The sequence below is a fragment of the Scleropages formosus genome, chromosome 5 (genome assembly GCF_900964775.1).
Source record: "Scleropages formosus chromosome 5, fSclFor1.1, whole genome shotgun sequence".
NCBI lineage: Eukaryota > Metazoa > Chordata > Actinopteri > Osteoglossiformes > Osteoglossidae > Scleropages > Scleropages formosus.
Genome location: NC_041810.1, coordinates 10,127,897 through 10,153,871, shown reverse-complemented (window position 1 = coordinate 10,153,871; position 25,975 = coordinate 10,127,897). Strand labels below are relative to the sequence as shown.

At 45.0% G+C, this 25,975-nt stretch overlaps 2 protein-coding genes across 3 annotated transcripts; both read left to right on the top strand.

The window, feature by feature from the left end:
- The first annotated feature begins 411 nt into the window (after nt 1-411).
- mapk12a (mitogen-activated protein kinase 12a) lies at nt 412-21,978 on the top strand. Of its 2 annotated transcripts, none has more exons than XM_018746724.2 (12): nt 412-605; nt 4,691-4,820; nt 5,974-6,032; nt 6,504-6,615; nt 8,280-8,309; nt 8,458-8,505; nt 8,704-8,818; nt 10,802-10,873; nt 11,127-11,206; nt 20,118-20,196; nt 20,535-20,708; nt 20,826-21,978. In XM_018746724.2, the coding sequence occupies exons 1-12, from the start codon at nt 487-489 to the stop codon at nt 20,903-20,905; spliced, it is 1,098 nt and encodes a 365-aa protein (XP_018602240.1). In that variant the 5' UTR covers nt 412-486; the 3' UTR covers nt 20,906-21,978. The 2 variants fall into 2 exon arrangements, with proteins under 2 accessions (XP_018602240.1, XP_018602241.1); XM_018746725.2 differs by having other exon boundaries at nt 440-576.
- Nucleotides 21,890-24,817, top strand: LOC108931126 (hemagglutinin/amebocyte aggregation factor-like). The gene is made up of 4 exons (XM_018746727.2): nt 21,890-21,955; nt 23,802-23,990; nt 24,443-24,595; nt 24,728-24,817. Exons 1-4 carry the CDS (start codon nt 21,900-21,902, stop codon nt 24,771-24,773), a joined length of 444 nt encoding a protein of 147 aa, XP_018602243.1. The 5' UTR covers nt 21,890-21,899; the 3' UTR covers nt 24,774-24,817.
- Nucleotides 24,818-25,975: the final 1,158 nt, after the last annotated feature.

The following is a 25,975-nucleotide window of genomic DNA, read 5'->3' as shown; positions in this document are numbered from 1 at the left end:
AGGAAACAGCCTGTTTCTATTCCATTCAAAAAATGATCCCCCCACTGTTTAACTCATATAATTGCACCTCCTCAAGGCCAAAATATTAGTTGCAGAAACACAGGAGGAACTTCAGAGTTCACTTTACATTAACATTTACATTTATTCACTTAGCAGAGACTGTCACTAGCAGAGTGAGAGTGTCACTTTGTCACACTGAGGGAACAGGAGGATAATAAATCCGTTAGGAACATCGAAAAGTTTCAATAAATCTAACAATACTGCGAGGGAATGTGGAGATCATCAGTTGTTTCGAGTGACAACTGTTTTATATTTTTATTTTCCCATCTACGTCGTTCATCTACAGTCAGTGTATTTGTGTACGACACTACAGAAAGAGAGAGAGAGAGCGAGTGGGGGGGAAGAGGGAGGGACTGTGTGTGTGTGTTTGTGTTGAGAGAAAGGAAGGTGCGCTGGCTCTGGCAGAAGCCGAAGCGAACTGCAGTCATGTCGGGCCGGACCAGGCAGGGCTTCTACCGCCAGGAGATCAACAAGACCGAGTGGGAGGTTCCGGAGCGCTACCGCGACCTGCGCCAGGTGGGAACGGGAGCCTACGGCACTGTGTGGTGAGTCCCGGCCTGGGGCGCCTGCGCTGGCCGCTTCTCTCTGTTGTGTGTGTGTTGTGTTCTCCGAACCGCTGGGGCCGTTGCCGCCTTTGTGGGCACGCGCGTGCGCGCCCCTCATTGTTCCGGAAGGCTCCGTACACACAGGCAGCGTAACTTCTTGAGGAAAAAGGGAAAACGCCTTGAAAATGGCAAACAAGCGCGCCGCAACAACCAGTAGTGGCAGCAGGAACCCCGGCTTCAGCAGACGAACACGATTACTGTCATTACACTTGACTTTTCAGGCAGGGCACCGAATTTTCAGGGACAGGGCTGGTTTGAGAAGCTCCACTGACTCGCAGTCGCGGTATTTCTTTCCCGTCCCGGGCGCTTCCTGTTGCGGACACGACGCGCGCGGGTCGAATAACAGCAATGATGTGAAACGTGGACCGCTTGATTCAAGTGTATTTTCTTTTCTCACTCCCCTGTCATCCCCCCCGTTCCTTTGTACCCTGGTGCACCCTCACTACGACCCCCCCCCAAATCCATTGTATCTTAGCGGGGTGGCGGGGCGGGTGCTGCTACTCGTCCTTCCTAATATTACTGACTCCAGAGCGCTGTGTTGTTGATGATGTTGCACCTCAACACCTGTCAAGTTGGTACAGTGCTGTATGTGAGTTTGTATTTTAGTGTGTGGGTTCATTGCATCTAGGGCTGCCACAAAGCGAAAGAACACGAGGGTGTTCCGGGTTTGCTACATACGCCCACTGAGGGAGGAAATGACCCATGACTGGGGGTCTGGTGAAATAAACCACAAGATGCTTTCAGCATGTTCTCGCTCTTTTGTCACCCTGTTTGACACACGTCACCGTGCAGAATGTACTGAAGTGTATTTCGCTCAACGGGCTATTTAAAGTCACCGCTGTGACTTTGCTATGATATTTTTAAAACTAACTGAACATTAAAGGTTTTTTTAAAGGCTCTGTGTACCTGACAAAACACACTCAGTGGCCGTTTTATTAGGTACGTCTGGTAGTTCATGTAAGCAGCCAGCTCCTCCAAACAGCTGGTTGTGTGGCTTGCAGCTCAGTGTACGGTGAATAAAAGATGCAGACAGGGTGCAGGGATTACCTTGCTGTAGCATTAAGTATTTTAATGGGCAAGATGTGAAATCTAAGCAGTTCTGAATGTTATGATTGTTGGAGCCTGTCAGAAACAGCCACATTCTTGGGATTTTCAAACACTACAGGTCCTGCAGTTTAGAGAGGATGATGAGGTTAACAAGAAACCTGAACCCAGTGACACTTCTTGAAACACCTCCTCAATGAGAGAGGTCAGTGGTGATTGTCCAGGCTCATTATAACTAACAGGAAGGACAGTGTCGTGCAGACGAGTATCCCTGAAAGCCAAGCCGTGTCAGTCTTTGAAGTAGATGGACTACAGCAGCAAAGTACCACACCAGCTTCGACTCCTGTTAGGCAATAACAAGAAAATGGGGTTACGATGGACATATGATTGCCAAAACTAGGTTGTTGAAGACAGAATTTCTAGGCGCAGCCAGGGAACGGAGGGTGTCTGTTTTGGTGGCCGCAGAATCTCGTCTCTGCTTTTTGCGGACGATGTGGTCCTGTTGGCTTCATCGAATCAAGACTTACAGTGTGCACTGGAGAGGTTTGCAGCCGAGTGCGAAGCGGCGGGGATGAGAATCAGCACCTCCAAATCCGAGAACATGGTCCTCAGTCGGAAAAGGTGGATTTCCCCCTCTGGGTTAGGGGGGAGTTGCTCCCTCAAGTGGAGGAGTTTAAGTATCTCGGGGTCTTGTTCACGAGTGAGGGAAAAATGGAGCGGCAGGTTGACAGACGGATCGGTGCGGCGTCCGCAGTAATGCGGTCGTTGTACCGGTCTGTTGTGGTGAAGAAGGAGCTGAGTCGTAAGGCGAAGCTCTCAATTTACCGGTCAATCTACGTTCCTACCCTCACCTATGGTCATGAACTCTGGATCATGACCGAAAGAATGAGATCGCGGATACAAGCGGCAGAAATGAGTTTCCTCCGCAGAGTGGCTGGGCGCACCCTTAGAGATAGGGTGAGGAGCTCAGTCACCCGGGAGGAGCTCGGAGTAGAGCCGCTGCTCCTCCGCATTGAGAGGAGCCAGTTGAGGTGGCTCGGGCATCTGTTCCGGATGCCTCCTGGACGCCTCCCCGGGGAGGTGTTCTGGACTTGTCCCACTGGGAGGAGGCCTCGGGGCAGACCCAGGACACGTTGGAGAGACTATGTCTCCTGGCTGGCCTGGGAACGCCTTGGGGTTCCCCCAGAGAAGCTGGAGGAGGTTTGCGAGGAGAGGGAAGTCTGGGGGGCTCTGTTTAGACTACTGCCCCCGCGACCCGGTCCCGGATAAGCGGAGGAAGATGGATGGATGGATGGAGGTTGTTGAAGAGTGTAAATACGTTGCTTGGTCTGATGAATCTTGGCTTCTGTTGGAACGTGCTTAAAGTAGGGTCATGATTTGACATAAATAGTGATTCTATGGATCCTGTTTGCTTTGTGTTAAAGGTGCAGACTGCTGCTGGTGGTGTAATGGTGTGGGGAGTGCTTTCTTTACACACTTCAGTTTTTTCAGTACTGGCTGAGCATCATTTCAGTGCAACATTCAATTTTTTCCGTTAGCATTTATAGTGAGGTAATGCACCATATCACAAAGCATGCATTATCTCAACATGGTTCCAAGAGCATGAAAGTTAGTTCAGTTTACTCCACAGGCCTTTGTAGTCCCCAGATTTCAATCCAACCAAGCACCTTTGGGATGAGGTGGAGCAGAAGGTCTGCATCATGAATTTGTGGTTGAAAATCTGCAGGAACTGCGTGATGCTGAGTGAGCATGGACCGAAATTCATAAGGGATGTTTTAGGCATCTCGCTGAGTCCATGTCTCAAACAATTCAGGGCGTTCTAGGGACCAAAGGGGGACCAGGTAGATATTTAGCAGGTGCATAATAAAGTGGTCACTGAGTGTAACTGAAAATAACAAACTGTTTAACAGTAAATAACATTTCCATCATTATTGCATAGTACCAGTGAGAAGAGTGTGAATTCAGTGTTTTTTTCTGTGTAAACGCAAATAGTCTTGGACCACACTCCTAGTTTTGGAAATATATTTTTGTTGTTAATGTGTTGAGTTCAGTTGCAGCTTTTTGCTTTTCAAAGATTTACTTGTGATATTAGCAGCCTTTGTTTGACCTGTATGTGCACTGTGTATTTTGCTATCGTCACGAAACCACACTGTTTTGAAGAATGGGACAGCGTAGCTAAGGTGATCTAGCAGATTGTATGTAATACTGAGGCCAGCTTGAACCCCTGCAATATTTGTGTGATGTGTCCATTATATGTGTTGCTTAGTACTTATGTGTTTCCTGCACACTCAAATGTTCACACCTTCTGCTAATACACCTGTTGTTGAGACACATGGTATCCATTTCCAGTCCAAGCCTCATTATGTCCTCTTTTTTCAAAAATATGCTGAATATGTGTTTTATTAGTATTCACCATGTGCATATGGGATAAGAAATGTTTTTGTTTCAGTTTTCTTGTTTAAAACCTATCCACAATGTGTATGACTAAGCATAGTGGGTTTCAAGGTGAGCGCTGGAGTAAACGCCCAGTTACCCCGTCTGTCACCAGTGGGGAGAATTTACTGTGTTAACACTTGGGCTGTGTTGGAGACCGTTTATCATTGTTGGTATTCACGTCCAAAACTGGGCGGTCCATTATAATTGTTCAAAAATCAGTTACAAGACACAAAGGGTCATGTAGGATTGAGCTGCACCTTTTAACCAACTTCATTGCTTGTAGGTGTACAAAACATGAATAAAAGCATAGAATATCATGAACCTCGGGATCAATAATTTTATGTGTTCAGGTGCTCCATATGGAAGATATTATGAAGCCTTATGACAGTGAGATGGAAGAAACCATATTCATAACAGAGAAGACTTGTAAATGGCTCACATTTGGCGGAAAACCAGAGGGTTAAACCAGCTGGTGAACTGGAGCTGCTCTTATCTCCCCCGTGGTTCCCGAAGACCTGTGACTACAATGCAACCTCTTTGTGCAGCTCTGCCGTGGACCGCAGGACAGGGACGCGAGTGGCCATCAAGAAACTGCACAGACCCTTCCAGTCGGAGCTGTTCGCCAAGCGGGCGTACCGGGAGCTCCGGCTGCTTAAGCACATGAAGCATGACAACGTGAGGACCGTGGCAACACATCCATCACTCCTCTGACCACAGTCACACCGTGTCAGTTAGTCCACATCCGTCCCTCACCCAGCTGTCTGGCACATTAAAACTGTATAAATGAGGTCAGCAGCATCGTAGTTACTGTAGATGTGCAGGAGGCTCTAGCCTGATACATCACTGCTTCTCACACCATTTCACAAAAGTGGGCATTGAAATCAGAACCCAGGTGCAGCACTTACTTTTACCAACTGATATTGTGTTTTGTTATGCAGCACTTCACTGAGCATTCTCCTAGGTAGCAATTATTACACACTACCTTTTCTAATCTTCAGTCTGAACATTAGGTCTTAATACATAAATAAAGTTGCATATGCAGCAGTACAGTATATCACTGTTCAGGGTTAGTGTGCCTTAGAGTACCCCTGATTTAGTTATAGCACACTTTTCAGAATATAATATATATGCAACATAAAATGCCTGTGATAGGTCTGCAAATCTTCTGTTTTAATAATAATAACAATAGTAATAATAGTGGTAGTATATAACTGTATATAGTATAATTCTATACTGTGTAATAGTATAAAGTAGTAGTATATAACAAATTATAAAAGGATTTGATTTTCCACAGACAATCTGAGTTACTGTATTAGTCTTTCAAGTACTGTATGTGCCCTTTAATCAATAAGTCATAAAAATACATCTTAAAACTTAACCATTTACATATTTTACTTAAGCACTTCCATATTTTTGAAACATAACATTCTAAGTCAACTTGGACAAATGCATAGTAAAATAATAATAGTATTTTATTATGCAGTTTATGGTCAGAGCTGCTACACTGCACTCAAAATACCTGAATTCAAATCCCACCTGCTGTAGTACTCTTGATCAAATTACTTACCCTGAAGTGATACAGCATAAACTACTCTAATGTATAAATGGGTAAATCAGTGAGAGTAGGTTAAGTCACTTTAGAGAAAAGATAAATATTTAAAAGTAATAATTTGTCAATGTCCTCTTAGCTTTAGAGGTGTTTAGTGGATTAAAAAGTAATATTGAGTCTGATCATATGGAATAAAACTGAGTCTAGTGAGTCTCTCTCTCTCTCTCTCTCTCTCTCTCTCTCTCTCTCTCTTTCCGCCACCCTCTGCTGTGAGAGCAGGTGATCGGCCTGCTGGACGTGTTCACACCTGAAATTTTGCTGGACAGATTCCAGGATTTGTGAGTCTCTCAGTTCAACTGTCAGCTTTTGAAAGTGGAAACCTCTTCCAAGTGTCCCAGTGTGTTAGAAAATTACAGTGCATTTTGGAAATTACACTATAAATTGTTGCCCATAAATATCGTATTCACCGGCATGCAGTATGTATTTTTATGTTTTAATTTTTCTTCTAGCTATGGATTTAAAAAATGTTCTTGTCATCAGATGGTACTGTTCTAGCGCACAGAGATATTTAAAACATTCTTGTATTAATGAAATGTCATCTGCTCGATTATGTAACAACATCATTGTACTTCATTCTCTTGGAATTACATGTTCATCTGGAAATACTGGTTTATGAGTGTGACAGGGTCCTTCTTCTGAGTGCAGCAGTTTCTTGGAGATGACTTGCTGAACGTCCCTTTCGTTGCTGTTGACTAGTATGACATACGTTCGCTCTGGAACTCATGTATAGATGTCCCTCTCCCTGGCAGCTACCTGGTCATGCCCTTCATGGGTACTGATCTGGGCAAGCTGATGAAGATGGAGAAGTTGTCAGAGGACCGGGTGCAGTTTCTGGTCTACCAGATCCTCAAAGGACTTAAGGTGTGACACATACAGAGAACAAGCACACTGTCCTGGTAGCCAATTTACTCATGCATATGCACAAATACCTGCCCAGCAGGTGCCTCCTTTACTGTGATATGCAGGTACTGCTCCCGTGGCTGATGTGCACACACTCAGACATACTAAACAATAAACACGTAGAGTCATTGCCCATTTAATATAATGCAGTCAGTGACATTAATGACCGTGCCTCTTTTGGACCATGTTCACTAGTGCTCACTTAACCGCATTCGTAAAGAATATATGTTCATCAGTGCTGCACAATCCACCAGTAATAACTGCCTCTGCACAGGCAGCACAGCTCACACATGGGCATTGCTAACCAGCAAGAAATACACACACACACACACACACACACACATATTTCCAGAACCACTTGTCCCATACGGGGTCACGGGGAACCGGAGCCAACCTGGCAACTCAGGGCGTAAGGCCGGAGGGGGGGGGGACACACCCAGGATGGGACGCCAGTCCGTCGCAAGGCACCCCAAGCGGGATTCGAACCCCAGACCCACTGGAGAGCAGGACCCGGTCCAACCCACTGCGCCCCCCTTCAGCAAGAAATACTGATATTTATTACAACAAAACTTTTCAAAGTTCTCAGTTATGTCTATTTTTGCATTCATTATGATTAGTTAAAGTTAGATCCTAAAAAAATACTGGAATATTCGGTGCTTGGAATCCGGTGCCATAATTAGCCAAAGTTTGCCAAAATTTGCTAATTTCCAGAATGTGGAATATTTTTCTGAAAATTGACATATCTAGTAATACAAACTAATGCCAAAGCTATGTTTAATAAACAAAATTGAATAGAAAATGCAAAAAAATCGCCGTAATAAAGTTTCTATTACATTGTCTTATTAATTCTGAAGTAATGTTCACAGTGTGTTCTGTTATTTACACTTTATGCTGAATAATACGTATTCAAGGAGAAACAAAAGAAATTATAGCACATTGTTTCAAAATATTTTGGCATGCCAGGTTCGGAGAATGAGCATGAGTGAGGTGGTACAGGGTGGAATTAGAGAATATTTTATTAAAACATAAACATAGTAAACAAATGTAACGCAACATGCAAAAACATTCCACCTGCAACCGCATTAACAGCAGCTTGAGCTCCACAGGGCAACGATTCCAAAACCATCAGTCCATCAAATACTTTGGTTAGGAGATGAGGGACAGGTACGACCCATAATCCTGGAGGTGGACATGCCCGCCCTCCTGCTTATTACAAGTACTTTGTGTTTTTTTAAATTTAATAAACTCTGGTGCTTATTTTCTATGTGTAATGTGTTACTACAGCAAATGTCAACTCAATTAACTATATATTTCCATTTCCTCACTGTTTAACTGAAACAGTACCAGTTATAAGACCCCATTGCAGGAGGCGTTTATTTAAGTGCAATTACCTGCAGTGCTTTGGTCCCCAGCCCTGATGCTAACTGGGTAGTGACTGTACATACTTACCTAGTTACTTTTCACTACAGGCAAAATACACACTGATGCATATGGATATGACTGTCAGCCCTCTTAAGTTAAAGTGAGACATGTGGAATGTGACCTGTGCAAACAAGAGGAAAAAGCCAAAGGTCGTAGGATTGTCTTCAGATGATAAACACCACGTTTACTCTCTGTCTCCACAGTACATCCACTCCGCGGGCATCATTCACAGGGTAAGCAAACTTTGAGAGGCAGTGAGGGTGAGGTTGTTATTGTCAGTCATGTATTTTGTGTGTGTGTGTGCGTGTGTGAATCACTGTAACTGTGAATCCTAGGCAATTGCTCATTTTGACCTTTTTTTACTTTGATCTGACTCCAAAGGACCTTAAACCAGGAAATCTTGCTGTCAATCAAGACTGCGAACTTAAGGTATGTCATTTTCCATCATTCTGATCACTAAGCCTATATGTTTTAAACCTTTGCTGTTGAAACATATAATAAATGCATGATATAGGGTTGCTCATTGTGGATTTCATTTAGACCTATGGCATTAGGAGAAGCAAAAATCATGAGGTTGGAGAGAATTCACTGAGTTCCAGCATTTGTCCCTGCCAAATCCTGCTTTAGATCCTGGACTTTGGGCTGGCGAGGCAGGCGGACAGCGAGATGACTGGGTACGTGGTGACTCGTTGGTACCGAGCTCCAGAGGTCATTCTCAACTGGATGCACTACACACAGGCAGGTGAGTCGGCAGTGGGGGCTCATGCAGCTCCAGTATTTACCCAACGGATGACCATAGTGAGGTGCTCTTTCCTCCTTATATCCCTGTAAAGTTACCCCATTGAGCTTGGTGACATCAGCTTGTCATTTCAGGAGGGAGTGAGTTTTGAAACGGAATAAGCCAAAGGAAGTAGTATTTGTAAATTAAAAACTGCGTTCACAGCACCATCTTCTAAGGTTTGCCGAAGTGTTCACACACACATTATATCTAAAACGATTACTGAAAAGGTAAGTCACCACCGCTCATTGATTAATTCTTTTCAAGTTTTTTTTTCAGTTTTGTGGTAGATTTTATAGAATTTTAACTCCAGTGAAGTAGCTCTTGAAGCACCTCAAAAATCTGCATGTGCAAAACATTTATGGGGAACTCAGCCCCATACTGTACTGTACAAAGAAAAAGCGTTACAAAGGCTTTTGAAAATGTGTAGTATTTTTGCACATTGGCCTTTTTCTTCAGTACAGCAGCACTTTTGCCTGTCCTGTGATCATTTTACTTCTACAACATGTATTTTATTCTGTACAGTGGCATCAACACTTGGATCATATTTTTAGGAACAGAGATACTTGGTGTCTCAAACTCAGGAAAATTTTTGTCCCTCAGAGGTGTCCTTCTGGCTATTTCCTCTGCTGCTGTAGTCCGTCTAAATCTAGTGTATTAACCTTGTAAACGTGTAGCATTAACAGTGACCGCAAGCATAAATATAGCCTTTATCTGATGACCAGATCAAGATCATTGAGCATCAGACATTTGTCAGTAACTCTACACAGCATCTTTGACAGGACACTGTCCATGTGCTTCATACAATGAAAGACACAGGTAGTGATTTTGTGAACCTTATTTCTTTATATCATAAACATCTGTGAGCCATATTACTAAAATGTCTCTTAAAAGAGTTTATTCAAAATTGAGAAACAAAATGCGAATTATGATGCCTTCATTTGTTTTTTTTTCTTAATTTAATATTGAAAGCAGAAAAATGATAAACGGCTTTTTATCATTTCTGAGCACACACAAAAAAGAAAACAAGGACTTATTAATTTTCTCTTTTTGTTTAATCATACAGTGTAGAAATCAAAATCTCACAATACCAAATATGATAAATGCCCTAAAGTGCACAATATTTCCAATCTAACAGGTAGCCTAACCTAGAACTAGAACCTACAACTTCACGCTGCTTTTAACACCTGCGCTTAATGAGTAATAAGGTTCTTAAGAAATAGCACCTGAAAAATCCTGCTGATTTTTTAGGTGGGCATGCCATCCTAAAAAAAAAAGCACGTAGTGATCCATGTGAACATATGAATAACTCAGAGCGAAAGCAGCATGTTCGATGAAGCCACTGATGGATTATGCACGGTTTCAATTCGTTTACTTGCGGGTTTTTCAAGAATGCCACAAGACAAAATAACTCAAAGTCAAAAAATAAAAGACTATAAGAAACTATAAATGAGGCATATTTAAAATATTTCACATTTTGAGCAAAAAATGGTTTTTGAACATAGTTAATTAATTTGTTTTTCATTTTTAAAACAAAAAAAATGAATGAAGGCATCGTAATTCGCATTTTGTTTTTCAATTTCAAATCAAAAAAAAGAAAGAATGCAACGTACACGGACCTAAAAGGTAGAAAAGAAAGTGGAAAAGACATTAGGAAAGACTCCAAAGATCAACAGAATTAGAAAAATATAACATTAAAATGCAAGTTAGAAACTGATTCTTTTTCTCCAGGACAATTTTTACGTAAAAAGTGATGGCAATTTGGCCCATTCAAAAGAGGAATTAACCGATCAGGATGATTTAACGCAACAAAGTAACCCTGTTATGTGAGGAGTGGGTGTATTTAAGTGTTCGACCTCATTTTAGTTTCTCGACCACTAGTGTGTGTGTATTGATGTGTTTGCATGTTAAAGAGCCCTTGTAACTTTAACACACCTCTCTCCTCAGTGGACATCTGGTCTGTGGGCTGCATCATGGCAGAGATGCTGCTGGGGAAGCCGCTGTTCAAAGGCAACGACCGTATCCTTCTGTCCCTTTTCCGGTGCAACCATGAACCCTAATCCAGATCAAAAGCAGGACCATGACTATATTATTTATATTCTGTTGTTGAATGATAGTAGTGTGTACTGGAAAGCATTTAGTGTTTTACCGAGAAGGAAGTCTTGTGTATTTTCCTCTCTGTCCCGTGAGCGATGGTGCATTGGCACTGCTTTATAGCTACCGATACTGCTCGCTGCTGTGGGACCTTTGACCCTTGACCCGCGGAGACCAGACTTGGATCAGCTGACAGAGATCATGAAAATCACAGGGACTCCGACTCAGGAATTCATTGTGAAACTGCAGAGTCAGGATGTGAGTCATAAACCTTGTCTGGGATTGCAGTAGAAGCCTGTAAGAGTCTAAATGGCATCAGGCATGTTTATTTATTAACATTTGATTCAGATTTACACACACACACACACACACACACACATTTACAGAACCGCTTGTCCCTTACGGGGTCACGGGGAACCGGAGCCTACCCGGCAACACAGGGCGTAAGGCCAGAGGGGGAAGGGGACACACCCAGGACGGGACGCCAGTCCGCCGCAAGGCACCCCAAGCGGGACTTGAACCCCAGACCCACCGGAGAGCAGGACTGCGGTCCAACCCACTGCACCACCGCACCCCTTGATTCAGATTTATTTTTTGCTTAATGGATGACAGTATTGTGATTGACCAGTACATACAGCTGAGTGTTTTACTCGAGCAGTTAAGGATGTGTACCTTGGTGAAGAGTATTACAGGAGGTACTTGGGGGTCTTGTCCGTAGCCACTGCGCTGCGTGTTCCTGATAACAAAAGCCTTTTTACAGAACTGTGCATTTATCAGTGTAGCCCACCCACTCGATTCTGATGTTTTTTTCTCTAGCATGGGAGGTGAATCGGTGGTGTCTACAGCGCAACTTTGGGATGCGTGTACTGTCGCCCCCCCCCCAACTTCGGGGTATGGCTCTTGCTAGGGTGAGGAGAGGCCCAGTTAGCGTAGTACAGCTATACTGTTATATTACAGTCGTATAAACCTCCCATACTTCACACACAGCAACCCAGCCCCGCCTTCCTTTGCCGTAAAAAAGAACATTCACACCTACACAGGGACGGTTACAACATTCAGGTGAAATAAGCCCAACAAACATTTAATATAAAACGTCCACACAAATAATTCACACCACCAAAACGAACACGTTTTTTTTCCCCTCTTATACGACTCAGTCTCTGGTGCCGGCGTCGTCTCGTTGGCGCGCTTTAGTCTGGAGCTCCTTATCCACCACCGAGGGAGATTCCCGCCGTTACTCACGGTTTTCGTGCAGGGCAGGAAACCGACGCGACCTGTCCTCACAGCCACTCTCTCTCCAGTGAGGATGGCGGGACGATGATGGCGAGTCCTGGCGACCTTCTCTCCGGGGCCAGTCGCGCTGGCCAAACCCTAATCCTCCACTCCCCAATCCTCGCGGGCTGGTTGTCGCTCGCGCCGGTCTTTTTTTTTCACAAAACCCCCTTCGCGCGAGAACGAACCCAAAACTGCTCGTTCTCCTCGCCCGGTCTCCCCCAAAAAAAAAACAACTCCCCTTTTTCCCCCGGAACATCCCGCCCCCAAACATCCAACTACACGAGAACAAGTTGCGTAGGGGCTACACTCTTCCCCCACCAAAATTTGTCATGTCCTCATGACAAGCAACCCACATCACGTCCCATCCTTTCAACATCATATTAGAACAGAATATATACATTCCCTTCAACCTATCCACTTGTACAAAGTGCTGGTGTATCTCCGGATAGGAGGTGAAGAGAAACTAGTGAAACCTTCCCCAACCTTAACTGAAATAGCTCTATGTGTGCTAACAGCTACTGTAGTGGGGCTCCCCAGCTTATCATAGGTGAGTCGGGTAGGGGCCCTTCTCAGTCGCTGAGGCCGCGCAGACCCCGCCGAGTTCTCTGCGACATTATCCCGTCCCTCACTCACTTCTTCTGCTGTCCGTACCCCAGCACCACACTCGACTTCATCTCCCGGAACATCCGTCCCACAAGTTGCAGTGGGTCCATCCACGTCCATCACTGCCGGCCCCTCAACCGCAGTCATTTCCAGCCCTGAGCCATTCGTGAGAACATCCAGACCCAAATCCAGGTCAAAGAGTTCAACAGATCCACTGCTTAAAGGCTCTGGCTCCGGTGACCTCCTCTGAGGATAACAGTCATACCAGACCCCCGTTTCTTCTTCTTCTGAATCAGACTCAGGCTCCCTTGCACATTCCAGTTCAACCGCTGGCAAGCATGAGCGACCACAACTCTCATCTCTCGTTTGGAGCCGCTTACTAGCCCTCCTTTTAAATTTGGATGCCTCTGCAGTCTTTTCAGACCGCCACCGTACCTCCTGCCCAATAGGCAGAATGTGATTGCGGTGCAGTACTTTCCCAGGGCCCAATTCACCCTCTGGCTTCAATCTGAACACAGGCAACCCAGGAAGTTGATCCTCCACAACATAAGGGGTGTCCTTCCAGCGGTCAGCAAGCTTGGCCTTCCCCTGCAGTCCAAGATTTCGAATCAAGACGCGGTCACCAGGAGCTAAAGGGCAGTAACGGACCCTCTGATCGTACTGTCGCTTGTTCCCTTCATTCCTCTTTTTCGACACACTCTCAGCCAACTGATATGCAGCTTGAAGCTCACGCTTCATGTTTTTGACGTATCTTGTATAGGATTTGTTGGAGGTACCGTCACCCGATGCTCCAAATGCCACATCTACTGGCAACCTAGCCTCTCGACCAAACATTAGGAAATACGGCGAGTAGCCGGTTGACTCATTCAGCGTGCAGTTGTACGCATGTACGAGATAGCCAATGTGCTTACCCCATTTCCTTTTGTCTGGCGCGTCAAGGGTCCCGAGCATATCAAGCAGAGTTCGGTTAAACCGCTCCGGCTGGGGATCGCCCTGAGGATGGTAAGGTGTAGTTCTTGATTTCTTTATGCCGAGCATGCCCAACAACTCATGGATGAGCCGACTCTCAAAATCCCTGCCTTGATCAGAGTGCACCCTCTTGGGCAGCCCATAGTGGATGAAGTATTTCTCCCACAGAACCTTAGCGACAGTTTCCGCCTTCTGATCCCTAGTTGCAAAAGCTTGAGCATAGCGGGTGTAGTGATCTGTAATCACAAGCACGTTGAAGAGGTTGCTGGAATCAGGCTCAATCGTCAAGAAATCCATGCAAACGAGATCCATCGGTCCATCACTGCGAAGATGCGACAACTCAGCAGTTCTCTTGGGCAGTGTTTTCCTCTGAATACACCTGAGACAGCTTTTACAGTACCTTTCAACCTGTGTCTTCATGCGAGGCCAATAAAACCTCTCTCGTAGCAGCCCATAGGTCTTCTCAAACCCAAGATGGCCCGACTGGTCATGTAGAGACTGGAGTACTGTCTCTCTGAACTCTTGGGGAAGCAACAGTTGCTGGCGAGGCGGCTTGTTGGGTGGCTTACTCATCCTGTACAATACGGAATTCACAACCTGTAACTTATCCCACTCTTTCAGCAGCAAAGACACATCAGGATGTCTCACTTTGTTGGCACGCTCGGCATTCTTCTGATTAACCGCATGCCACACTTCGCCAATGCAGGGGTCTTTCTGCTGTGAATATGAGAGGTCTGTTGGAGTCAGTTGGGGCAGCTGCTGAATATTCAGGAAAGACAAGTTGCAATAGGCTTTGGGTACCGCCCCTTTTGATGAGCCCATGAGATCAATCGCTCTGCAGTGACGATAGCGAGGTGGTCTGACTGAGGACATCTGGCAGATAGCTTGGACTGAGTCAGCTGGCATGGCCCCTCTCCCCTGAGATGCCTCAGGAGGGACATGTGAGCGCCGTGACAAGGCGTCTGCCTCAACATTCTGCTTCCCGGGGCGGTACTTCAGGCTGAAATCATATGTGGCCAGTTCTGCCAGCCATCGATGCCCTGCTGCATCCAACTTGGCTGTGGTCAGGACATAAGTCAATGGGTTATTGTCTGTGTGCACCTCAAACTTAGCTCCATAGAGGTAATCATGCAGCTTGTCGGTAATCGCCCACTTTAATGCCAAAAACTCTAGCTTATGGGTGGGGTAATTTTTCTCTGCTGGGGTAAGGCTTCTGCTGACAAAAGCCACAGGGCGCAGGCCTGCTCCCTGATCCTGATAGAGGACACCCCCCAAACCTTCTCTACTAGCATCAACATGTAGCACATAAGGCAGTCCTGGATTGGCGATGGCCAAAACTGGGGCCTCTGTGAGACTCCTTTTTAGCGTTTCAAAAGCTTTCTCGCAGTCCTCATCCCACCTAGGACCAAACGGCTCTGAAGGGTGGTGCCACTCCTTTGGACACAGACCTGATGTTGGTTTCCTTCCATGCTGAGAGGCAGTCTTAGCCCCTGCCACTCTTCTTGGTCCTCTAGCTACGATGCAGCCCTGCAGCAGCTGATTTAAAGGATAACAGACCTTGGAGAAATCTTTCACAAACCGTCTGTAGTACCCACAAAACCCGAGAAAAGAGCGAAGAGCAGTAATGCTCTCTGGGCGTGGCCACGACTTCACTGCGTCAACCTTCGAGGGATCTGTAGCAATGCCATCTCTGGACACAACATGCCCAAGGTAAGTCACCGAAGGGCAGCAGAACTGGCACTTGTCCAAAGACAACTTCAGTCCCTCCTCCTTTAGTCTGTCCAGCACCTTTAGAAGGCGCTGCTCATGCTCTTCCAATGTTCGCCCAAATACAATGATGTCATCAAGATACACCAGGCATTCCAGAAGATTCATATCTCCTACAGTCCGCTCCATGACCCGTTGAAAGGTTGCTGGGGCCCCACATATCCCTTGGGGCATCCGCTCAAACTGGTAAAATCCTGCGGGACAGATGAATGCGGTCTTTTCCTTGTCTGCCGCGCTCAGAGGGATCTGATAATAACCACTTCTGAGGTCCAGCACACTGAACCACTGGCTACCACTCAGGCAAGCCAAAGCATCCTCCACCCGAGGGACTGTGTACTGATCAGGAATTGTTCTCCTGTTCAGGGTTCTGTAGTCCACACACATACGTATGGTTCCGTTTTTCTTCCGAACCACCACTATCGGAGAAGCGTAAGGACTCCGAGATTCTGAGATGATTCCAGCCTCCTTTAGATCATGGAGATGTTTCCTCACATCCTCTAGATCCCCTGGCGGTAAACGTCTAGAACGCTCTCTGAAAGGCGTTTCATTCGTCACTCGAATGTGGTGCTGCGTACTCTTAGCACACCCTACATCAAACTCACTGCAAGAAAAGACCTCTTTCCTCTCCATCATTTTCCAACACAGTCTATCCTTCCACTCAATAGACACAGGAGAGTCCCCAAAGTTGAAAGAGGAGGGGGATAGTTGAGACATATGTGGCATCGTCTCCTCCCTACCTAGCCCCTTATTCATCACATCCACTGGGAATAGGTGCGCAATAGGCATTCCACGTTTTAATGTCACCGGCTGCTGAGACACATTCCTCAAAGTGACTGCGAGGTGACGGCACTGGACAGTTCCTGGCTCCTCTACAACAGGCATTACCAGCAGCCCTTCCGGGAAAGGGCCCTCCTCTGGGTGATCTACAACCACGGCCTGACTATTCAGGTGCCCAGGAAACTTTGGAGTGCCAATCACTGTAGCAACACCCCCTGGGGCCAGAGTGAAAGGCTTGCTCCTCGTGAACCAGACGGTCCCTCGCCTTTCCTCGGCCAGGCCGTCAGAAGCTTCCTGGAACTTCTCATACGCTTCTTTTATTACTGGGTGGACAGCAAGGGTAGCTAAGAAATTTCCCCCCTTTTGATTTATGCAAGACTGGAAGAGCCTCCTAACTATGGAGGTGTTTGTACCAATCACCCCAGAAACCTCCCCTTTCACAACCGGGTCTGGACACACAAGCACAAGCGTTTCTATGGTCTCCACTACTCCAACTACGTCTCCAGTGAACTCCAGTTTCACGCACAGATAGCCATCATATGGATATTGCTCCACACTAAGGCCCCAAATCTCTAGGCACTCGATAGGGGTCAAAGGCAAGTGCTTCAAATACTGGTCATAGAAGGAGCGATACAGTAGAGTAATCTGGGAACCGCTATCGAGCAAAGCTTTAGCGTAAATGCCCTCAATTTGTACCGAGACAATAGCACTGGGTCCAACTAAACCCTCTGGCAATATAGCCTCCCTTTGCCGTAGCATATCACACCTGGTGGAACGTGTCTTCTCCGGGGCGGCAGGCCGTTCCTTCACTGGGCCCCTGGGAAGTTTCCCGGCGGCTGCCTTAATTTCAATAGTCGGTTCGTCACCTTTCGAAGGTTCTCTGGATTAGGACACTCTCGCTGGAAATGCCCATCTTCACCACATCGATAGCAAAAAACACCAGCACGATACTGGGGTCTGGGAGCACCCTCCCTTCCGCAGGCATACAAGGTCCCTGTACCCTTCGGATTGAGATTCTGCATGGTCTGCTGTGGTATGCCATCGGAGGCAGCTATCGAGGCAGAAAACAGCCGGGCAACCTCCGTCTTTAGCCCTCTGAACTCTTCCCTGAGCCGTTCTATTTCCTGACCATTCCCCGCTACCACAGGTACTGCAACATTTTCAGGCTGCACTGGTACGGGGGAGGGTGTAGCGCACCCCACACACCTAACCATTGCTGGAAGAGCAGCGTTCCCCACACTTTGCCTTGCCAGGATCATTTCCTCTTCTTCTCGGACATCACGGAGCAACTCTGTGAAACTTGGAGGAGGTTTAAGCTTATACATCGTTCGGATGCGCATGGCAACAAGATCATGGGACAGAGCTCCTCGTGCAACCTGCTCAATGCGAATTTGGTCCAGGTCGGCCACCTCAGCCCCACCTTTACGATGAACTGCATGCAACAGTTTGTCTAGACGGAACAAGTATGCTGATAGTTTCTCACCTTCCTGCTGGAATGTACCACGGAACCTTACCATGAGATCAGCCGCACTGTCTGTGGTCCCAAAAGCTGCCTCCAGGGCTTTGAGGTAATCATCGGCAGTGACAGAGGGGTTACTAACCCTTAAGCACCGGACAATGTCTGCTGCTGGCCCTTTGAGACTCTCAGCTATCCTCTGCTTCTTGACAATATCTGAACACTGCCATTCATCCAACATGTGAGTGGTCTGCTCAGCCCAGGCATCATACTCTTCCTCTCCCGGTGGAGTTGGTTTCACACCGGAGAACAAGCGAAGTTTACGATAGCCGAGTCCGTCCATAGGCGTGGCTTGGCATTTCTCCACAAGTGAAGAGATGGCATCCACGAGTTTGGTGTTCAAGTCTGGAGCGACAGGTGGCGCTGGAGTAGGCCCAAACCAGCCTGAGACATCAGCTAGAGTCTTCCCTTCACTTGCTAGGAATGACAGGAATTTTGCCTGGAAACTGCCTCTTTCACCAAGTATTGGACATTCTCGGGTCTCGCTGACATTAACCACCCAGGGCCCCGACTCACCTCCAAAGGCTAACTGTTCAGGTATGGTAGCCTTAGTCATATCATTTGTGGTTTCAACTAACACAAGTTGGTTGTCTCCAGCCGGTTCTAAACACCGTCCCCTTACCTTACAATGACCAAATACTCCCACCCCATCCAGCACCTTGTACACAGTCTCATCAGTAATGTCAACAGAAACCCCACTAAGCACAACAGCTTTTCTTATATCAATACCCTTGTCGTTACACCATTGGACTATCTGCTTTGACTCCATGTTACAACAACTTTCCAGACATCAAACCACAAATCATATCAAAGAGACATCAAATCATACAAAAATATACTCACAATTACAGAAAACAGTAATCAGATCCCGGACGAGCCCCCAAGTGTAGCCCACCCACTCGATTCTGATGTTTTTTTCTCTAGCATGGGAGGTGAATCGGTGGTGTCTACAGCGCAACTTTGGGATGCGTGTACTGTCGCCCCCCCCCCAACTTCGGGGTATGGCTCTTGCTAGGGTGAGGAGAGGCCCAGTTAGCGTAGTACAGCTATACTGTTATATTACAGTCGTATAAACCTCCCATACTTCACACACAGCAACCCAGCCCCGCCTTCCTTTGCCGTAAAAAAGAACATTCACACCTACACAGGGACGGTTACAACATTCAGGTGAAATAAGCCCAACAAACATTTAATATAAAACGTCCACACAAATAATTCACACCACCAAAACGAACACGTTTTTTTCCCCTCTTATACGACTCAGTCTCTGGTGCCGGCGTCGTCTCGTTGGCGCGCTTTAGTCTGGAGCTCCTTATCCACCACCGAGGGAGATTCCCGCCGTTACTCACGGTTTTCGTGCAGGGCAGGAAACCGACGCGACCTGTCCTCACAGCCACTCTCTCTCCAGTGAGGATGGCGGGACGATGATGGCGAGTCCTGGCGACCTTCTCTCCGGGGCCAGTCGCGCTGGCCAAACCCTAATCCTCCACTCCCCAATCCTCGCGGGCTGGTTGTCGCTCGCGCCGGTCTTTTTTTTTCACAAAACCCCCTTCGCGCGAGAACGAACCCAAAACTGCTCGTTCTCCTCGCCCGGTCTCCCCCAAAAAAAAACAACTCCCCTTTTTCCCCCGGAACATCCCGCCCCCAAACATCCAACTACACGAGAACAAGTTGCGTAGGGGCTACATCAGAATGCTTCAGTAATCATCCCCTGTTGGGTAAAGTATAAAACAAGCAACAAATGAAGCTGTGTAATTAACCTACTAAACATCTGCATTTCTTATCAGATATTTCCATTTAAATTCTTGCAAATTAACAGTTTGAGTAAAATGGCCCTCTTCTGTGAGTGATTTATCTTTTCCTGTTGGTTGTGCTGCAGAGGGCAGCTATTACCCCTGCACTATGTAAACAGACCAGTCTTCCAGGTGAAGGACTTTGAGCCGTTTATCTGTTCCGTAGCACTGCTTCATGACTCATGTAAACATTAAACATGTCTGAAGGCTTCCTGTGCTGAGTTCCTCTAAGAGATTTTACCTTTGGCTTTTTTTCTTGAATTTCTTTACTCGGTACTTGTGTACAGCTGTTTTTTTTTTTTCTTTAAAAACTATGCCTATTATTCTAACAGTATTGTGTAATTCACAACAAATAACATCCCATATATGACTTCTTCTTTTGGAAGCTGGTAATGGATGGTTTTAATTTACTGTACTGATTTACTACAGTAGATCCTGGCTACTAACCCAGCATTTTTTCTTCCTTTAGGCTAAAAATTACATCAAAAGATTACCAAAAGTTCAGAAGAAAGACCTGCATGTGCTCTTTACAGATGTCAATCCAGATGGTATCTAAATCACATTATTTACTCATTGGTTTCCTGTCAGTTTGGGGGGTGTGGGGTTAGTTGGGAAGACCAGTTTTTAATATCTTCCTTTTGAATGGAGTCACAAAGTGTTCCAGAAATACGACCAAACATCAGAATTTAAAAATAATATAATAAGGTTGATGGGGTGGTCATTGCAAGTCCAGGTCGTTGTAACTCACATATGTGGTAAGTTGAGGACTACCTGTGCTCCTTTTCTCAGTGAAGGTGCTCTAGCCTGGTGTTACAGTCCCTATTGTGGTCTGGCTACTTGGTCTTAATAGAGATGGTTGACACTTCCCCTCTCCCACTTGCCCCAGCCATCAGTCTCCTGGAGCGCATGCTGGTGCTGGACCCCGAGAAGAGAGTGAGTGCAGCTGAGGCTCTTGCTCTGCCCTTCTTCACCGAGTTCCGGGAACCCGAGGAGGAAACGGAGGCCCAGCCGTATGACCACTCATTGGACAATGCTGACCTTCCCTTGGAACAGTGGAAACGTAAGGAGCAAGGGGGGCTCCTAAAGTCTCCTAAAGCTCATCCATTGCACTGTTCCCTCATGGCCACGGCCAGTGTTGATTAGTAAAGTTTGTTTCCTTCTTCCTGTCTGGCTGTAGGCCACACGTTCACCGAGATCCTGACCTTCCAGCCCTCTTCCAGCCTTCCAGTGAAAGAGTCCAAGGAGACATCACTATGAGCGGAGCTCAGCCCACACCTCCTCTTTGAGACCGTCTACAGCTGTTTACTCAGCTGTGTCCCAGAGTGTGTGTTCCTGTCTTTAGCACTCAGTCTCAAGTCACGTTTGGAACTGTAGAGAAATTGTGATTGTGTGTTTATGTTTACAAGTGTGCTGCTAAATCTGTGTGCTTCCTTGGGATTGGCATATATCTTTGTGTGCTCATGTAGATGGGTATGCCGCTTTACCCTTTGCGTGTGTTGCGCGTGTGTGTACGGGATGTGCCGACACATTTTTAGCTGTGTGTTGGGTGTGTCACTGCTTCGTGTTTGTGCGCACACCTCTGCCACCCGCTGACGCTGTGCTGTATATTCACGCACCTTGTAGGTGTTCTCAGTCTTCTGAAGCTTCATTTGCTCAGAATTTATATCCACAACTCTTTTTTTGTAACTTTTCTGCAATGGTAGAATTATTACATTTGGGTGCTATACCTCCTATCTTCTGAGTAAACTGGACAACGGGTGGCATTTTTTAAACTTTTCAAAATAAATGCTAAGGGATAATTATTAATTATGAATGTACAGTTCTGCTTTATGGAAAATCCAGTATGCACCAGGTGAATACAGCGTTGTACTTGTATGCCTTGTAAATGCACTGGTAGAAATAATTGCCTTCCTAAATGGAAAATCCATTTAGTAATATAAACATAAAATGAACATGAGAATAATATGATTTCATCATCCACATTTGATATGTAGACATGCTGTTCAATGGGGCCAGCATGTTTCTTTCTCTTTTTTTGGTACTTTCACATCTGGGTAGATTGTTGCAACTGATGATATCCTTTGACACTTACTTGAACTTTACTTGAAATGTTTGGTGTTTGCTTTTAGGATGAACAGATTGCAGATGGTGTGTATGTGTTTCGATGCATTCCATAGGCTGAGTACCTCTGAAGGTATAGCTTTGAGCCCCTCAGAGAAATACCGATTCTGCACTCAGGACCTTTCTGCTCATGTTTACACCAGTGTCTTACTTGAGCAGATGGACACCCTCAGCACCACTATTGGGGTACATGTACAGCATGTGGAAGTTTCTGGAAAAAAAAAACAATTTTGTATTTTATAAAATTAAAATCTTTTTATTTGTAATAACAAATGCGCAAGGGTTTTTATTTTTTACTGTTTACATTTACTTATTGAAAATTGGTATGTTAATGCAGGAAAACGTGTTCTCAGAAGCTTGTATTTCAATACTATTGTATTGAATCATGGTCAAAACGTTACATTCCCAGCAGTGTTTTAAAAAGCACCTCCTACTGACTTTTCCTTATGAGACGGTATCAAATAACCTGTTAAGGAGTTAAGTAGTTCACAATGCTGACAGTTAAGCAATTACTGGTGTTAAAAACAGTAAAAATTAATCTTTTAATTAAATTTCTTCAAGCGATACTTGCTCAGGATTATATCAAACAGCATTCACAGGCAGATTGCAGATAACAGCAGCTACGTTATTTGCAGTAGTATGTGACCTCTATTTTTAATTCCCAGTTCCTGTTATACAGCGTAAAGGGGGGCGTGGTGGTGCAGTGGGTTGGACCACAGTCCTGCTCTCCGGTGGGTCTGGGGTTTGAGTCCCCCTTGGGGTGCCTTGCGACGGACTGGCGTCCCGTCCTGGGTGTGTCATCTCCCCCTCCGGCCTTACGTCCTGAGTTGCTGGGTTAGGCTCCGGCTCCCCGTATGGGACAAGCGGTTCAGAAAAGTGTGTGTGTGTGTGTGTGTATACTGTGATATTGTATTGAAATGCACTGGGAAAACAACTGAAAAGCCACCATGTAATAGTACATGATATATTACATACATTAAGCAGCACATTATTTTACAGCCGTGTGTCTGGCAGGAGATTGTAGTTTCAAAGCAGAATGCACCATGGATGGGGTGCCAGTACATTGCATGGCACAGTCAATTACAAAAAACTGGCAGAAAATCCAAAGTTTCCACATATTTTTTTGTCAACATCTACTGCAGGTGCACAGGAGCACATACGGTAGCATCCAGCACAAAAGGGGGTGAATGTGTTTCTTACTGCTGTAATCTAAGGTCACCGTAAGGCACAGATAGACAAGTCCACCTGTACAAACAGACAATAAGTGTATAGCTGTATTCTAGTGCTTTCTTTCACTATTTCTTAATCCATTTTTGATATTCCTTCAACTTTTAAATATGTTCTTTATCACTTTGGGAACACTCAAAATGACCTTTTGTGGCAATACAGTTTTATTATTTGAAAAATTATTTCAATATGAAAAGCAAAAAAAATCCTGATATGGCTTAACAGTAACACCTGTTTAAACAATACTTTTTTTTTTTTTTTTTTTTTTTATACCACAGGTAAGGGTATAAATATAAAATCATTCAGCTGTGTGACATTGCAAAGTTTCTCACAACTGCGTGAACCATGAAGAGAATACTGTTCATTCTTGTTATTGCTGCCTCTCAGGTCAAAGCAAAAGGTATTTGTTCAAATTGAGACTGGAAAAAAGCTCACTGTCTTACATGTAGAAGAACACCTTTCTTTTTCTTCACTAATAACAATCTGTACTGTGCTTGCATTGTGTTGTATCTTATTATTCCAGATCTCCGCTGGGAAAATGATTATGATGGCGTTCTGCACTTCCAGTGCCCAGCAGGACAATCAATTTCAAAGATATCTAGGCAAGAATAATTGTTTTCTCAGAGTCGGCAATATAAAAAGCAAAAAAAAATGTATCGATGGAGTTATATCCTTTACATCGAAATAAGGAAAAAGTAACGCTATTATGTAATGGAATGCTGTTTTAATCATGTTGTTATAAATAATAATAATAATGGAATTGAATTGAACATATCAGGTAAACATGTCTCTTCCTTTTTTCTAGCACACATCATAATCACCATGAGGATCGTCTGTGGGGTTTTGAGTGCAAAAACACTTTTGACTCCAGCCCAGATTGCCACTGGACATACTACGTGAATGATTTTGATCAGGAATTTTCCTTCGAATGCCCCTCAAATTATGTTCTCTCAGGGATGGAAAGCTATCATGAGAATAAACATGAAGACAGAAGGTAACAGTTCTTAAACATTAGATTTAAGTGTTTAAAATTCTGTACTTGGGTACCAATATTATAGCAAGGTGCAAACAGGCTATACACTTTTTTCCCTGTGATACATCCATAATGGAGAAATATTAATATCAATTGTTTATTACAGTAGATACCTTTCCTAGAAATATTTCACTTTCTTTAAACAATGAATAAAATAAATGCTTTACATGTGGGGGGGCAGTGGCGCAGTGGGTTGGACCGGGTCCTGCTCTCCAACGGCTCTGTGGTTCGCGTTCCGCTTGGGGTGCCTTGCGATGGACTGGCATCCCGTCCTGGGCGTGTCCCCTCCCCCTCCCCCTCCAGCCCCTCACCCTGTGTTGCCAGGCTAGGCTCTGGCTCCCTGCCACCCTGTATGGAACAAGCGATTCAGACAATGTGTGTGTGCTTTACATGTGTTTATCTTTCATTTACAGGTGGAAGTTCTATTGCTGCAGAATCAATAACTTCTGCAACTCGAACTGCCAGTGGACCCCTTATGTTAATAACTTTGATGAGACCTTTGATTTTTACATTCCAACCCAGAACTACCTTGTTGGAACTGGAAGCTACCATAACAATCATCACGAGTAAGTTCTTCTGTTATCACACCTATCTGTGTGCTGTGAATTTTCTCATTCAGTTTTCACTGCTGTGGATTTTTAGAAGTTTCTCTTCTAACATTTCTTAGCTAATGACGCTGTTTTGTCTTTTTTTTACAGAGATCGTCGCTGGAAGTATTTTTATTGTACAAGGAACCGATGTTGATTGCTGTAAGTTCAATACCAACCAGTGTTTCTTCAGTCAAATAAAAGCACCTGATAAACTACACAATACGCTCATATTCTGATTTATTGTACTGAACTGCTGGTACTAGACACATGATCCATTCATCATTTATGTAGCTTTTATGGTTTCTGTCCTTAATTTCAATATGATGTGTCATTCTAATTTTACTCCAGAAAGGACACACTGGGAAATGATCCAGAAGGTGCAAAACCTCAATATCTTTCTCACTATCAGGAAACACTACCTGTGTTTGCAGGTGAGGTAGCTTGGATCGCTGATGTTAACATGGCTCACGGTAATGACATACATGTTTATCTTTCTATTTATATATCAGCCCACATGGTTTAATCTCTTCATGGTTTCCAGCAGTCAGTAAGGTTCTGGCTACTGTTCCTTTGCAGAATTGCATGGGAACCGTTGCAGGACATTGATGCAACATTCTCACTCTCTGCTCTGTTCCAAAACTATTTTAAAAAATATTAGAACTAAATTATTAATTTTTGTATATTTTCTTTCAATCGCTATAATGTTACATTGATTGGTTAGTAACAAACCCCTCAGTTAAACAATGTGAGATGTTCTTCAATGAAGTCTAAGTGATCTGAGAGCCCCTTTCTGCTAAACCTCAAACTTAGTTTTAAATAGAGTTTCCAACAATCAGTGACTTACAGAGGTTAAAATGATGTTCACGTACGGGAGGATGCTGTTTCACTTTTTTTTAAATTACTCGCCAAAATATGCAGCGCACAACTACACACACACACACACACACACACACACACACACCTCTATAGCGCTCCCTACAGTGGCAGCCGTTCGCGTTTACTTTCCGCCCTCTTGTGGACACACGCAGGTACTGCAGTTATATCCAAATTAAAAATTGCCTTTTCCAACCAAACTGCAGTAACTATTTTCATCCACCAGATGGCAGCAAACAGAGACGATCAAGTTACCCTCTAATGCAGTGAGTGTCAAATTGTCAGGCAACCAGCAGCTGTGTCTGAGTCCTGTGTCCTGCGACCCAGTGCGACAGCGGGAAACTCCCCTTTTCGCCATATAGTGCGGTTACTTAAGGGAGACTTACGTGCACCTCTGCAGTGACACTTTTATCTCGCACGCGGAATTCCGGGGTCTGGAGTGGAGAGCTCTTTTCTAATTTCTGATGATGGAAGAGCTGGTGG

Bases quoted from the DNA above. Each gene is read 5' to 3' on its own strand.
- mapk12a (XM_018746724.2), top strand. From the start codon at position 487: ATGTCGGGCCGGACCAGGCAGGGCTTCTACCGCCAGGAGATCAACAAG. The intron at 606-4,690 runs GTGAGTCCCGGC...CTCTTTGTGCAG, and splicing joins GGAGCCTACGGCACTGTGTG to CTCTGCCGTGGACCGCAGGA. The intron at 4,821-5,973 runs GTGAGGACCGTG...CTGTGAGAGCAG, and splicing joins AGCACATGAAGCATGACAAC to GTGATCGGCCTGCTGGACGT.
- LOC108931126 (XM_018746727.2), top strand. From the start codon at position 21,900: ATGTTTACACCAGTGTCTTACTTGAGCAGATGGACACCCTCAGCACCA. The intron at 23,991-24,442 runs GTAACAGTTCTT...TTTCATTTACAG, and splicing joins AATAAACATGAAGACAGAAG to GTGGAAGTTCTATTGCTGCA. The intron at 24,596-24,727 runs GTAAGTTCTTCT...TTTTTTTTACAG, and splicing joins TACCATAACAATCATCACGA to AGATCGTCGCTGGAAGTATT.